General features: G+C 36.8%; 1 protein-coding gene across 1 annotated transcript; it reads right to left on the minus strand.

The window, feature by feature from the left end:
* Nucleotides 1-3,774: 3,774 nt before the first annotated feature.
* LOC118735213 lies at nucleotides 3,775-10,886 on the minus strand. Its single transcript, XM_036464859.1, has 4 exons — nucleotides 10,435-10,886; nucleotides 6,558-6,963; nucleotides 6,360-6,449; nucleotides 3,775-4,986 (listed from the first exon to the last, which is right to left on the minus strand). The coding sequence occupies exons 2-4, from the start codon at nucleotides 6,855-6,857 to the stop codon at nucleotides 4,381-4,383; spliced, it is 996 nt and encodes a 331-aa protein (XP_036320752.1). The 5' UTR covers nucleotides 6,858-6,963; nucleotides 10,435-10,886; the 3' UTR covers nucleotides 3,775-4,380.
* Between the last annotated feature and the right edge of the window lie 1,101 nt (nucleotides 10,887-11,987).

Below are 11,987 nucleotides of genomic sequence, written 5' to 3' on the forward strand. Positions count from 1 at the left end.
GAACTACATGGTCCTTGTTAAAAATAAACCCAATTTTTATAAAGATAACTAAAATGAAATAACAAAAAAATAAATTGTTAAAACTTATCAATATGACAGATAGCATATTTATGCAGAAGACTGTGCAACATTTCTTTTATTCCGTTTTGAGATCCTGTCTCCAGCATGATGGAAGTACCTTTTGGTTATTCGCTCCATTATTTCCACAGATTCGTTGATTTTTTGCTGGAACGCTTCTGAAATAATATTAAAAGTATATTAATCATTTTTGAGAGCTGGGCATCAACAAGTAAAGCGTACTTCTAATTTTCTCCATTTTGAGTCCCTTCTCTCACCTGAAAAAGACTTGCGTGCCAAATGAACTTTTCTCTCAAAGTTTACACTGCTGGCGAATGTAAATAAGGATTACAATTTAAACACTAATTAATCCGACTAAAGTAAAATATGTAGAAAATTACCAATAAAATACTTTTTTCGCAAAATCTATAAAGGACCCTTTTATTTCTCAAAAAACCTGGGTAACAGTTGTTCGTCGCCACGCTGTAAAGTAAAAGTACAGTTTTCTACCAAATAAAAAAAAACCCTTATTCCCACAAATTTTATTATTTATTAATAAGGCCAATAGAGTGAACTTTACCTTAAAAAAAACATTTTATATGAAAAATATTATGAATACTGAAAAAAAGATGTAGGTGGCTTAATTTTCTGAGCACAATTGTACATTGTGGATTACATATTCTGTCATGATAAAAAATTGTCATAATAAAAACGGTTTACTATCCAAATGAATGACTTTTATTTATGCTTAGATATATAAAAATTTGGGTGTGGAACCTAGACCGAAGGTTCCTCAAAAAACTTGTAGGTTTGAAGAAACGGATTCGTTTCGAGTTCACCCAACCGATTTCACCAGAGCGACGTCGTAACGACGTCGTTTCGAGTTCACCAAAACGACTTCACCAGGGCGACGTCGTAACGGCTTCACCAAAGCGACGTCGTAACGACGTCGTTTAGAGTTCACCCAAACGAATTCACCAGAGCGACGTCGTAGCGACGTCGTTTCGAGTTCACCCAAACGACTTCACCAAAGCGACGTCGTAACGACGTCGTTTCGAGTGCACCAAAACGACTTCGCCAGAGCGACGTCGTAATGACGTCGTAACGACGTCGTCTTCGCCCTGTGGCAAATTGGGACTTAACGATAACGCAGAACGGGAATCGACCCTCAGTCGTTTTTGTTTTCATTAGTTGCGTTCCAGATGCTTCACGATATTCACGATTTGCAGGAACAGCTGCTTTCTCCATTAATAAACCTTATTGAAGCTGACCACCTGGGACGACTTCCTGTAAAAACCTGCAAATCGTAAATCATCTGGAACGCAACTATTATCTATAAATAAGACTGTGAAATGCACTGAATACAATTTATTCTTTTTATATAACATACATATGTACGTACATAAAATGTGGAGTTACATAAAAAATATGTTTTTATTATTGTACTCGTTTTTACTAACTTTTTAAAAAGAGGTGTGCATGTTATCTCGAATACGATTTGCTATGGAAGGATAAGCTTTGTTCTTCCCCTCCTCCTGACGGCTTTCAAAATCGAATTCATTTGCGTTCAAGTTTTCCACTCTGTACTAAATGAAAACCTTGTGGAGTTTTCAAACAACGTTTATAATTTCACTGGCTTTGAGCGGTGGCAAAGCAGTTCAAGATGAATTTCTTATAATTCTTCACTCATCTGAAAAGGATCAAACATGTCTCTAAATCTTCGCCTTTCAACTTTGGCATCAGCAACCTGGGACTCGTTTTGCTCTTCAAGCAATAGAATTATGTTTTCACTTTAATTAAGAATAAACGAAATTTTATTTTGAAATTAAAATGAGTTAAATATATTTAGTTATTTTAAACATGTATTTACAAAGTTTAACTTAATAAGCTGCTATAGTTTGGTATATTATTTCTTTTGTTTTGTTTCGATTTTACACATTCCTAGGCAACCAGATGATTTCGAAGATGTTTTTGCTCTTCTTCTTTCGATTAGAGCATAACTCAGAATACCAAATTATGATTGTAGCTGAGCGGAATGCGGGAACGTAATCGAAATGCAGAATAGGGCTGATTAGCAAAAAAAGTGTGATTACCGCTCCGTCAGGTTTTGAAATTAGACGAATGTTTTAGAGAATTTTATGTAGTTTTTGAATATATGATTTGATATTTTCGCGCGACTTTGCAAATATATGTAATTTTTGATTTTCTTAGTTTTTGATTTTCAGCTTCTTTTTGCATAATTTCCCGAAAATAATTTTTCGCACAAAGAAAAAATCTCACCTAACATTGGGAAAAAGCGAGTATTTACACCTAAGTCATTATAAATTCCATCATATTTAATGACTGAGCCCACATTTTGTAAGAGTTTTGGCATCTTAGTACAAATTAAATTTCATTGAAATCGGATGAAATTTAATGTTTCCGCCCACAAGAGTAGAAGGCGTGGCAATTATTGCATCTTTACCAAAATTCATGATTCCCTATTTCTAAGAAAAACTAGAGCACAAGTAAAGTTTCAGTGAAATCGGTGCAGGTTTACTATTATTTCCACCTGCCTCCATATAGTCGAAACATTGTGAGTGGCAAGCAGACTTTCCCCTGTGAACTTGCAATAAAGTTCAATTCTACCATTTCCTTGAAAAGATTTTCGTGATTTCAGACCTTTAGTAAAGTTACCATGATTTATTCATATTGTTTTTGTTTTAAACACGCCTTTCCCCTTTCAAAAGTATACAATTTCATAAAATTTCAATGTCTTTTTATCATATTGCTCGAGCGTCAAACGATCTAGAGCAGAGCTTCTTAAAGTGTGTTCCGTGGAACCCAAGGGTTCGTAGAAAAGTCACCGGGGTTGCGCGAAATTAATTTTTGTATAAATAAGCACGGCGGCCAGTTTCAGTTGCACACAGAAAGAAAAGTTCTATAAACAGCTTGACCGAGACGCAATTATCTATTTTCAAGTATACATACATATGTACTCGTAGTTAGTACCTACGATTGCCGTACTGAGTACCATACCTGCATAAAAGCGTTGAGCTTGCGCTTGATAGCTTGTTTTTTTTTCTAACTGGTATGTGTGCCGCTGTAACCAAAAGGTTATATACAAGTTTCTACAAGGAACGCGACGAATTGACAAGTAAAATTTCATAACTAGGCTCTTGGTAAATCACCTGAAATCTTTGTCAGAGTATTTTTCGGATGGTAGTAGTAATATCGGTTTAGTAACAAATCCATTTACGAAGCATTCGTAGATCTTCAGAGTACTTCGACATTGAGATACACATTTGAATCTGTGTCTCTGAAAAAGTTTTGGGTTAGTGTTAACAGTAAATATCATGAAGTCGCCAAAAAGGCATCCTACCTTTGCTTCCTTCTGTCATAATGTACTCTGTTAACAGGGTTTTCAGCTTACACTTATACAAAAAACAAATGCACGCCTAAATTTTATGCTACCCCAGAATTGCGCATACAGCTTTCAGACACTATATCGAACTACTATTTTATACAATAATTAATAACAGTGAAACAATTTCATTCTTTACATTAAAATTTAAAGTATGTATACTATTTCTAGTAAAAGTTTTTATTCATATATAAATTGCACTGCCTTTGATTTTTAGTAATTTGATGTGGGGTTCTATAAAATGAATGGTGTTTGGTAAGGGTTCTGTTGGGGTAACTAGTTTGCACCCACAAATTACGCAAAAAACCGAAACGAAGAATTATGCCAACAACTAAAAGAAAAACCAAAGTCAAAAATGCAGGGCGGCAAAACTAAAACCAAAACTAAGCGAGCGAAATTAAAAAGATGTTGCTGCGTGGGTGTCACAAAGTATATTGAATTCAAATTTTACATAAATTAGGCTTACAAGCTAAGTTTGAGTATGCATATAATATGTATGTATGTGCGTATGTATGCATGCACTGGAAGGCCACGCAGGGCTGCATTAAAATAGTAATTCAGTTTATCTTTAAGGATGTACCGAAGATGTACATCTGAAATTAGATACAATACATTCAACTGATACAAATTCAATAACTTTAAGCATAAGCATGCATAAATACTTATATACATACATAAGTACATACATATTTAGTGTGGATAAAAATTCAATTGAAGTACAATTCATTAACAAATTAAATTTCATAGAAAGAGATAAACACTACTGTGCTCCAACATTCCGCCCCGTTGAATGACCATCGGTCTTCAAGTAGTGTTATTTGGGAGCAGCGCAAGCTTGTGAATGGCACGCCGATAAATGCCCGCCGTTGTTTTAATGTCCGCGACTCGCACCTTACCGTCGGCGCCAGTTTTTATATCTATTACTCGACCGGCAAATTCTCTTCGTGTATTATGACCAGGTTGCCGATTTCGATGTTGAGTTGCGGCTTGGCCCATCGCGTTCTGGTCTGAAGACCCAGGATGTAATCCCGTTGGAATTCTGACCAGAATCGTCCCTTCAGGTATGATACTCGCTGCCAGCGATCTAAATATGTCCAGTTGTTGGCTGTTGGCTGTAGCTCGGGAACGGCCATTAGGGAATCGCCTATTAATAAATGTGCGGGCGTTATGGCTTCGCCGTCGTTGGGATCGCCCGATCCCGCGATTGGACGAGAGTTCAAAATTGCCTCCACGCCGACGAGTACCGTGGAGAGCTCCTCGAACGTTAGGGCGGTGTCGCCTATTGTGCGAAGCATTAGGTGTTTGGCGCTCTTGACGGGTGCCTCCCACAGTCCGCCAAAATGAGGTGCGCGCGGGGGTATAAAAACGAATGCGGCTCCTCGCTCTGCTGCGAACGCTGCGACTTCCTTGCGCTTGCCTTCCCCGAACATTATCTCTTTCTGCTCTTTCAATATCGCGTTGGCGCCCACGATGTTGGTGGCGTTGTCGCAATATATCCTCACTGGAACTCCCCGACGACCGACGAACTTTTTAAAGACAGATAAAAATGCATTAGTGGATAAATCAGACACAGATTCGATGTGTACAGCTTTAGAATTAAAGCACACGAATATGGCAATGTAGCTTTTATAAGGAGGTCGGCCTCTTATTTTATGTGTTGTATAAACTGGACCAAAGAAATCAACTCCACAAAAAAGAAATGGTCGAACCGATCGCAACCTGTCTGGCGGTAAATCACCCATTATTTGGTTCATTAATTTGGGCTTGTATCTGAAACAAAGTATGCAGTTGTGTACTACTTTTCGCGCTAATTCTCTAGCATTTATGACCCAGATTTTCTGGCGCATTAGTCCGACTAGTACTTTTGGACCCGCGTGGCAATTCGACCTATGTAAGTATTCAACATATTTATAAACGAAATTTGAAGACTTTAACAACAATAGCGGAAATTTAGTATCTTCAGGAAATTCTGAGTTTTTTAAACGGACTCCAACTCTCAGCAGTGATAAACTACGATTTTCCTCCTGATGTGGCTGAATAAATGGACTGAGTTTTTGATATTATCTGGCGGAAACTCGTCATTTTGTAATTTTGCAATGACATCACTGAATTCAACTCTTTGAACAGACTCAACAATTTTGAGAAATGACCAGTTGTATTCAGCGGTAGTTATTTCAATACTTTTAGTATTTTTTAGAGGCTTTATTAGTCTATATATGTAAGAAACGATGCGTAAAATTTTATTAAAAGAGGAGATGTTATCAACAATTTTTAGTATAACATTCTCTGTTGCGACTTCACCACTTATAATAACGTTTTTTACTGTTTTTAGCTCCAAATGCATATTTTTCTCTAGAGGTTCAAATTTCGTATTTTTTGGCCAATGAACTTTTTCCTGTTTTAAGAAACTAGGACCTTTTAACCATAACGGCTGAGTTAGTTCCTCAATGGTACAACCGCGAGACGCCAAATGTGCTGGGTTTTGCTTTGTTGGAACGTGTCTTCAAGTTACATCGCTTGTGCTCTCTTGAATCTCCGCTACTCTGTTTGCGACAAATGTGGATAAAGTTGAAGAGTGTTTTTTTAACCAATAGAGCAGTATTTCTGAGTCGGACCAAAAAGTTATATTTTCAAGCGAGTTTTTGAATAGCGGCTTAACAACTTTCCACAGTTTTGTCAATAGTAGCGCTGCACAGAGTTCCAATCGAGGAAGACTTTTTGTTTTCAACGGTGCTACTTTGGATTTGGCTGTCAATAGATGTGACGTAACACTGTTCTGTTTGCTTCGAACGTATATACAACAACCATAAGCTCGTTGCGAGGCATCACAGAAGCCATGTATTTGAACTTTCTCAGTGGGTAATATATTAACAAATCGGGGTACTTCTATTTTGTGTACCTGTGCCAAATTTTCTGCCAAATTTTGCCATGAAGTGCTCAAATTTTGGGGAATTGACTCATCCCATGCCAACTTTAAGAGCCAGAGTTCCTGCAATAAAATTTTGACATGTACAATGATAGGGCAAAGCAAGCCTAGTGGGTCGAATATACACGACGATACTGATAAGATACTTCTTTTTGTCGCTTTTATATTTACCGAGTTTGGATCAATTTTGAAGTTTATCCTATCTTTCTTAGGAGACCACGTAACTCCGAGCGCCTTTATCATGCTATTTCTGTCATCTTTCAACGCTTTTTCATAATTCTCCTTTTTTAGTAGACTGGGATGATTGGAATGCCACTTTGCTAGTTTAAATCCTCCAGAGTTTAGAATTTCGACAACTTCTTTTTGGATTTGCTTTAGTTCCGTAATATCATTGGCTCCAGATAACATATCATCCACGTAAAACTCTTCTCGTATAACCTTACAACCGAGTGGATATTGATCTGCAAACATGTCACTCAGTTGTTGTAAACAACGAATCGCTAAAAATGGAGCAGGCGGTGTTCCGTAAGTTACTGTATTTAGGCAATACGTTCGAATCGGTTCATCGGGGCTATGTCTATATAAAATTAATTGAAATTTTTTGTCATCATCACTAATAGCTACTTGACGGTACATTTTTGTTATATCTGCGGTTATAGCCCATTTTCGACAACGAAAGCGTAATAATGTGGTGAATAATTCAGGCTGTATAGTTGGACCAATCATCAGAAGTTCATTTAATGAAACATGTGTCGTACTTTTACAAGACGCATCAAATACTACTCTCAGTTTAGTAGTTTCAGCATCTGGTCTTAATACGCACTGATGTGGAATAACATAATGTGGAAAATTTAAGTCTATGTCCTTTATTTGTGACATGTGGCCTAGTTGAATATATTCTTGCATAAAATCATTGTACATATTGTGTACATATTGTATACATCTGGCGTTCTTAATAATTTTCGTTCAAGTGATAAAAATCTTTTACGGGCAATATCAAATGTTAAACCAAGGGTTGATGGGTCTTTTTTAAATGGCAATCTTACTTCAAAACGACCACTAGGCAGAATTTTTGAATTTTCTCTAAAACACGACTCGCAACTCAATTGTTCTGGCGTTAAATTCGACTCGCAACTTGGAACCTCCTCTATTTCCCAAAATCTTTGTAGCAGCACGTCTACGCCTTGATCGTCTATCACATTTTCTTCGCCTGTGACTGCAGTCAAATCACATATCGCCCGTTGCAATTTTGGACTGGCGTTGCATCTGCCTGACACAATCCATCCAAGTTTTGTCTTTTGCAACGTAAGCAAATCCGAATTTAGTTTTATTTGACCAACTGATAATAAATTAAAGAAAATTCCTGCTCCAAGTAACACATCAATTCTTTGACGTTTGTGAAAAAGTGGGTCTGCTAACTCCACATTAGGTGGAATATTCCAATCAACAGTGGCTATATTTTCTTTAGGTTGATAGCAAGAAATTGATTTAATGACCCAAAACTCACCACTTTCCTCATAATTATTAATGCGAGATTTTATTGAAGTTGAAACTTTGCCCTTAATATTGGCCTCAATTTGCCCAACTCCAGCTATTTGCAGTTCTTTGCGCTCTCTTTTCAAATTAATCCTCTTCGCTGTCTCTTCACTAATCAAATTTATCTGTGATCCAGAATCTAACAGTGCTCGAGCAACTATGTATTCGCTGCATTGGTTTTTGATATTAACTAGAGCCGTTGCCAGTATGACAACCTCTTCTGAGACCGAAACATGGCTTACTGAACCTTGAGGTCTATTTGTGGCGGAAGGAGCATTCTGTGCAGTTGAAGCTGTCTGATATTTATGAAGTAGCGAATTATGTGGACGTTGGCAAACCCGACAGCGCGCGGAGCGGCTGGAATAAACGCTATGGCCCATTTTTAAACAATTTATACAAAGCGCGTTTTTCTTAGCAAAATTAAATCTTTCTCCTACTGCAATATTTGCAAGTTAACTACAAGTTATGATTGAATATCCCTTTATTTTGCAATATGAACATTTATTGGCATTCGTTTCGGTTAAGCTAAATGATGCTTTTTCATTACGCCGTTCTATAGGTTTGCCATTCTTGAAATTCGAAGGTTTAGCTGGCTTATGCTCATTAACCTCTAGTGATTGACAACGCCTTATGAGAACTTTAGCGCAATCATTCCACGTTGGCAGTTTTGAGTAATCTAACTGATCGTTCCACTTTGCCCTTGTTGGCCCATCAACCTTAGACATGGCTAAATGAATGAAAAGTGCATTAACTATGTCACACTCGGTGCCTAGTGAGTGAAGCGAGTCGTAAATGGCCGAAATCGTATCTACGGCGTTGCGGAGGAGGGACGCATTCGGATTCACAATTTTTGATATATTAAATATTTCCTGGCGGCGTGCTGTGGTGCAGTGGTAAGCAGTGCGCGCTTCCACTCCACAATGCCTGGGTTCAAACCCTGGTCAAAGCAACATCGCAAAAATATAGAAAAAAGGTTTTTTCTTAACAGCGGTCGTCCCTCGGCAGGCAATGGCAAACCCCCGAGTGTATTTCTGCCATGAAAAACAGCTTCTCATAAAAATACAATCGCCGTTCGGAGTCGGCGTAAAACTGTAGGTCCCTCCGCTTTGTGTGACAACATCAAGGCGCACGCCACAAATCGGAGGAGAAGCTCGGCCAAACACTAACATATGTGTAAGCGCCAATCTATTTAAATATTTCCTCTATACTGTCAAAGAATATTAAGCATTTTTTATCATATCGCTCAGCCAACCTCTCTATCGCTTTCGTATAATTTGCTTCAGTAATTTGAAATGCTTTTACTGTGTGCAGAGCTTCGCCCGATAAACAACTAATTAAGTGATTAAACTTTTCAATATTTGAGAGGGAGGGCTCGTTATGTACTAAATTTGTAAAAGTGCCAATAAAGTTTTTGTAATCGGCATACTTGCCATTGAAAATCGGCAACTTCAAATTGGGCAAACGATTTGCTGGAGGAATTGCAACACTAAATGTGTTTTCCAGAACTGAACTATCACGACTTCTATTTCGGCCAAGTAAAGAGAGTAATTTCGATTTTACAGAAACGCATAAATCTTCTAGTTCACCGCGCCTATCAACCTCCGTATCTATCTTTTCGATTTCTGATTGATAGGCCATTATTTGTTTAATATACGAATTTAAAATATCTAGCCTGCACTCAAGGTCTATTGGGTTCCATACGGTCGTAGTATCATCAAGCAAATTTTTGATGCGAGTAATATTTTTGCGGGAAGAAGACCGCTGTTGCTTTAATGTAGCAAGTGAAAGCGCTACAGCTGCGCTATTTTTATTGGTAAGTGGCATTGTGAATTGTTAATTAATCAAACGATATAAATCAACAACGAGAGATACGCAATATATCTTAGCCTTTAATTACTTAAAACTGTATGCAATATACTTTTAGTTTCAAGTTAAAATCGAGTAAATCGTTTGATATTTAAAATAGTTTGTAATAAACCTTTAATTCAACGAGGCACAATAAGTTTGCCAAATTTCCAAAATAATTTTATTGAAGACCTTTAATTTGGTTGGCAATAACCCGAATTTATCACAAGCCGCTTTATCCACGCAAATGTAACGACCAAGAAAAATGTTGAAATCAAACAAAATATTGACCACCTTAATGCTGATTATGTACAAAGTTATAAAATTTTGCCAACTGTACGTATTATTGAATGTATATGCAGTACCGTATAGCGAACTGTATCGCCTGAGGTAAACTATCGCGAGATTTATGTACATGTATATGTACTTATTTACATATGTGCATACGTATGTATGTATGTACATGCAACCAACAGTATGTAAGTAGGCCGGTTTTACGGTTTATATGTATCGATGCTCTTTAAGCTAACACAATAAGCAATATGCACTTCTAGCAGCGGGATTTAATGTAGCATTTATTTAAGCGCACATATGTACATCCGTATAAGTGAAGATATGTATATAACAACCGCAGAGCAACCGCCGTGACCTTATCTATTATGCGTACAATGTAATGCACCGCAAACGTCCTCAAAGCACCGATGTCCAGCAGCACAGCAACAGTACCCAGCAGTTTTCGCTTTTAAAGCGCTCACCACCAAGATGCAGTCACTCCAACAATTCCCCGTCACTCCAATAGTGACTCCAGAACAGTGACTCCAGAGTCCAGCAAAAATTTATTTTTATTTTTTATTTAATGCACCCACACAGCCGCGAAACCGGTGCAATATTTAATTTATTTTAAAAACCACGAAGTTCGCACGACAACAAAACGAATTTAAAATAAACTTGCCGTCCTGTCACGGTCGCCAATATGTTGGGGTAGCTAGTTTGCACCCAAAAATTACGCAAAAAACCGAAAGGAAAAATTATGCCAACAACTAAAAGAAAAACCAAAGTCAAAAATGCAGGGCGGCAAAACCAAAACTAAGCGAGCGAAATTAAAAAGATGTTGCTGCGTGGGTGTCACAAAGTATATTGAATTAAAATTTTACATAAATTAGGCTTACAAGCTAAGTTTGAGTATGCATATAATATGTATGTATGTGCGTATGTATGCATGCACTGGAAGGCCATGCAGGGCTGCATTAAAATAGTAATTCAATTTATCTTTAAGGATGTACCAAAGATGTACATCTGAAATTAGATACAATACTTTAGCCACAAAAAAAACAACAAAAGCAAAATTTTATTTTTAAATAAAATTATTATTAGAAATGTAAAATGTAATTTTTTTTTGTTCTAATGTACGTAAGATAGATATTAAATAAAAATAAAAATATCCCTTTGGCCAAATTTTTAAAATCTGTTTTTATGTAACAGGTTTTTTAAATATTGGTTAGTCAATAGGTACAATCTTTTAAAATATCCAGTAAACAATTTCCAAAAGCAAAATTCCGGCGAAATGTCATCTGTTCTCTGACAAGAGAAACATATCGAAAATAGTACGCGAACAAAAAATTTGCAGAAAGTTGCAAGTTAGACAAACATCTGATACAGATTTTGTTTACATTCAAAAGTATATAAAGGCTAAAATTTTTCCAGCAGAAACTAGCAGCTTTCACTTAAAATGAAATGTCATTTTGCTCTCTCAATTTCCACTACCTTGCAAGTTTGTTGCGTACGCGAACACAAAATGCTGATAGTTTTTATAACTTTTAATAATTATCAGGTACGCGAATGCAACTACCCAGCAAAAAAACACGATTACCACAGAAACGAAAGTGGAAACGAGCTAGGCGATGGAAATCGCTTACCCTTTCGCTTCAAGAAGGCATTATTTAAACATGCGCATGTCATTGTTGGTAAGCCCTTACTCGCAGCATTACCTTCACACGAAGGGAGAACGCATGGATAAACATAATCCAGAGAAGCGAACAAACAATGCCTTACAGAGAAACTAATGTAGAATGCCTAGATAAGTACATACTTATTTATATTAAATTGAAATCAGAAAATGTCTTAAAAGATTAAAATTAATTAAATTTTTACATATCAGTTTTTATACATACATATGTATGTATTTAGGTATTTAGATTTTACTTAAAAATCGTTATGTAA

This window comes from Rhagoletis pomonella, unplaced genomic scaffold (genome assembly GCF_013731165.1).
Source record: "Rhagoletis pomonella isolate Grant_MI unplaced genomic scaffold, Rhpom_1.0 Rhpom_scaffold_00003, whole genome shotgun sequence".
Taxonomy (NCBI): domain Eukaryota; kingdom Metazoa; phylum Arthropoda; class Insecta; order Diptera; family Tephritidae; genus Rhagoletis; species Rhagoletis pomonella.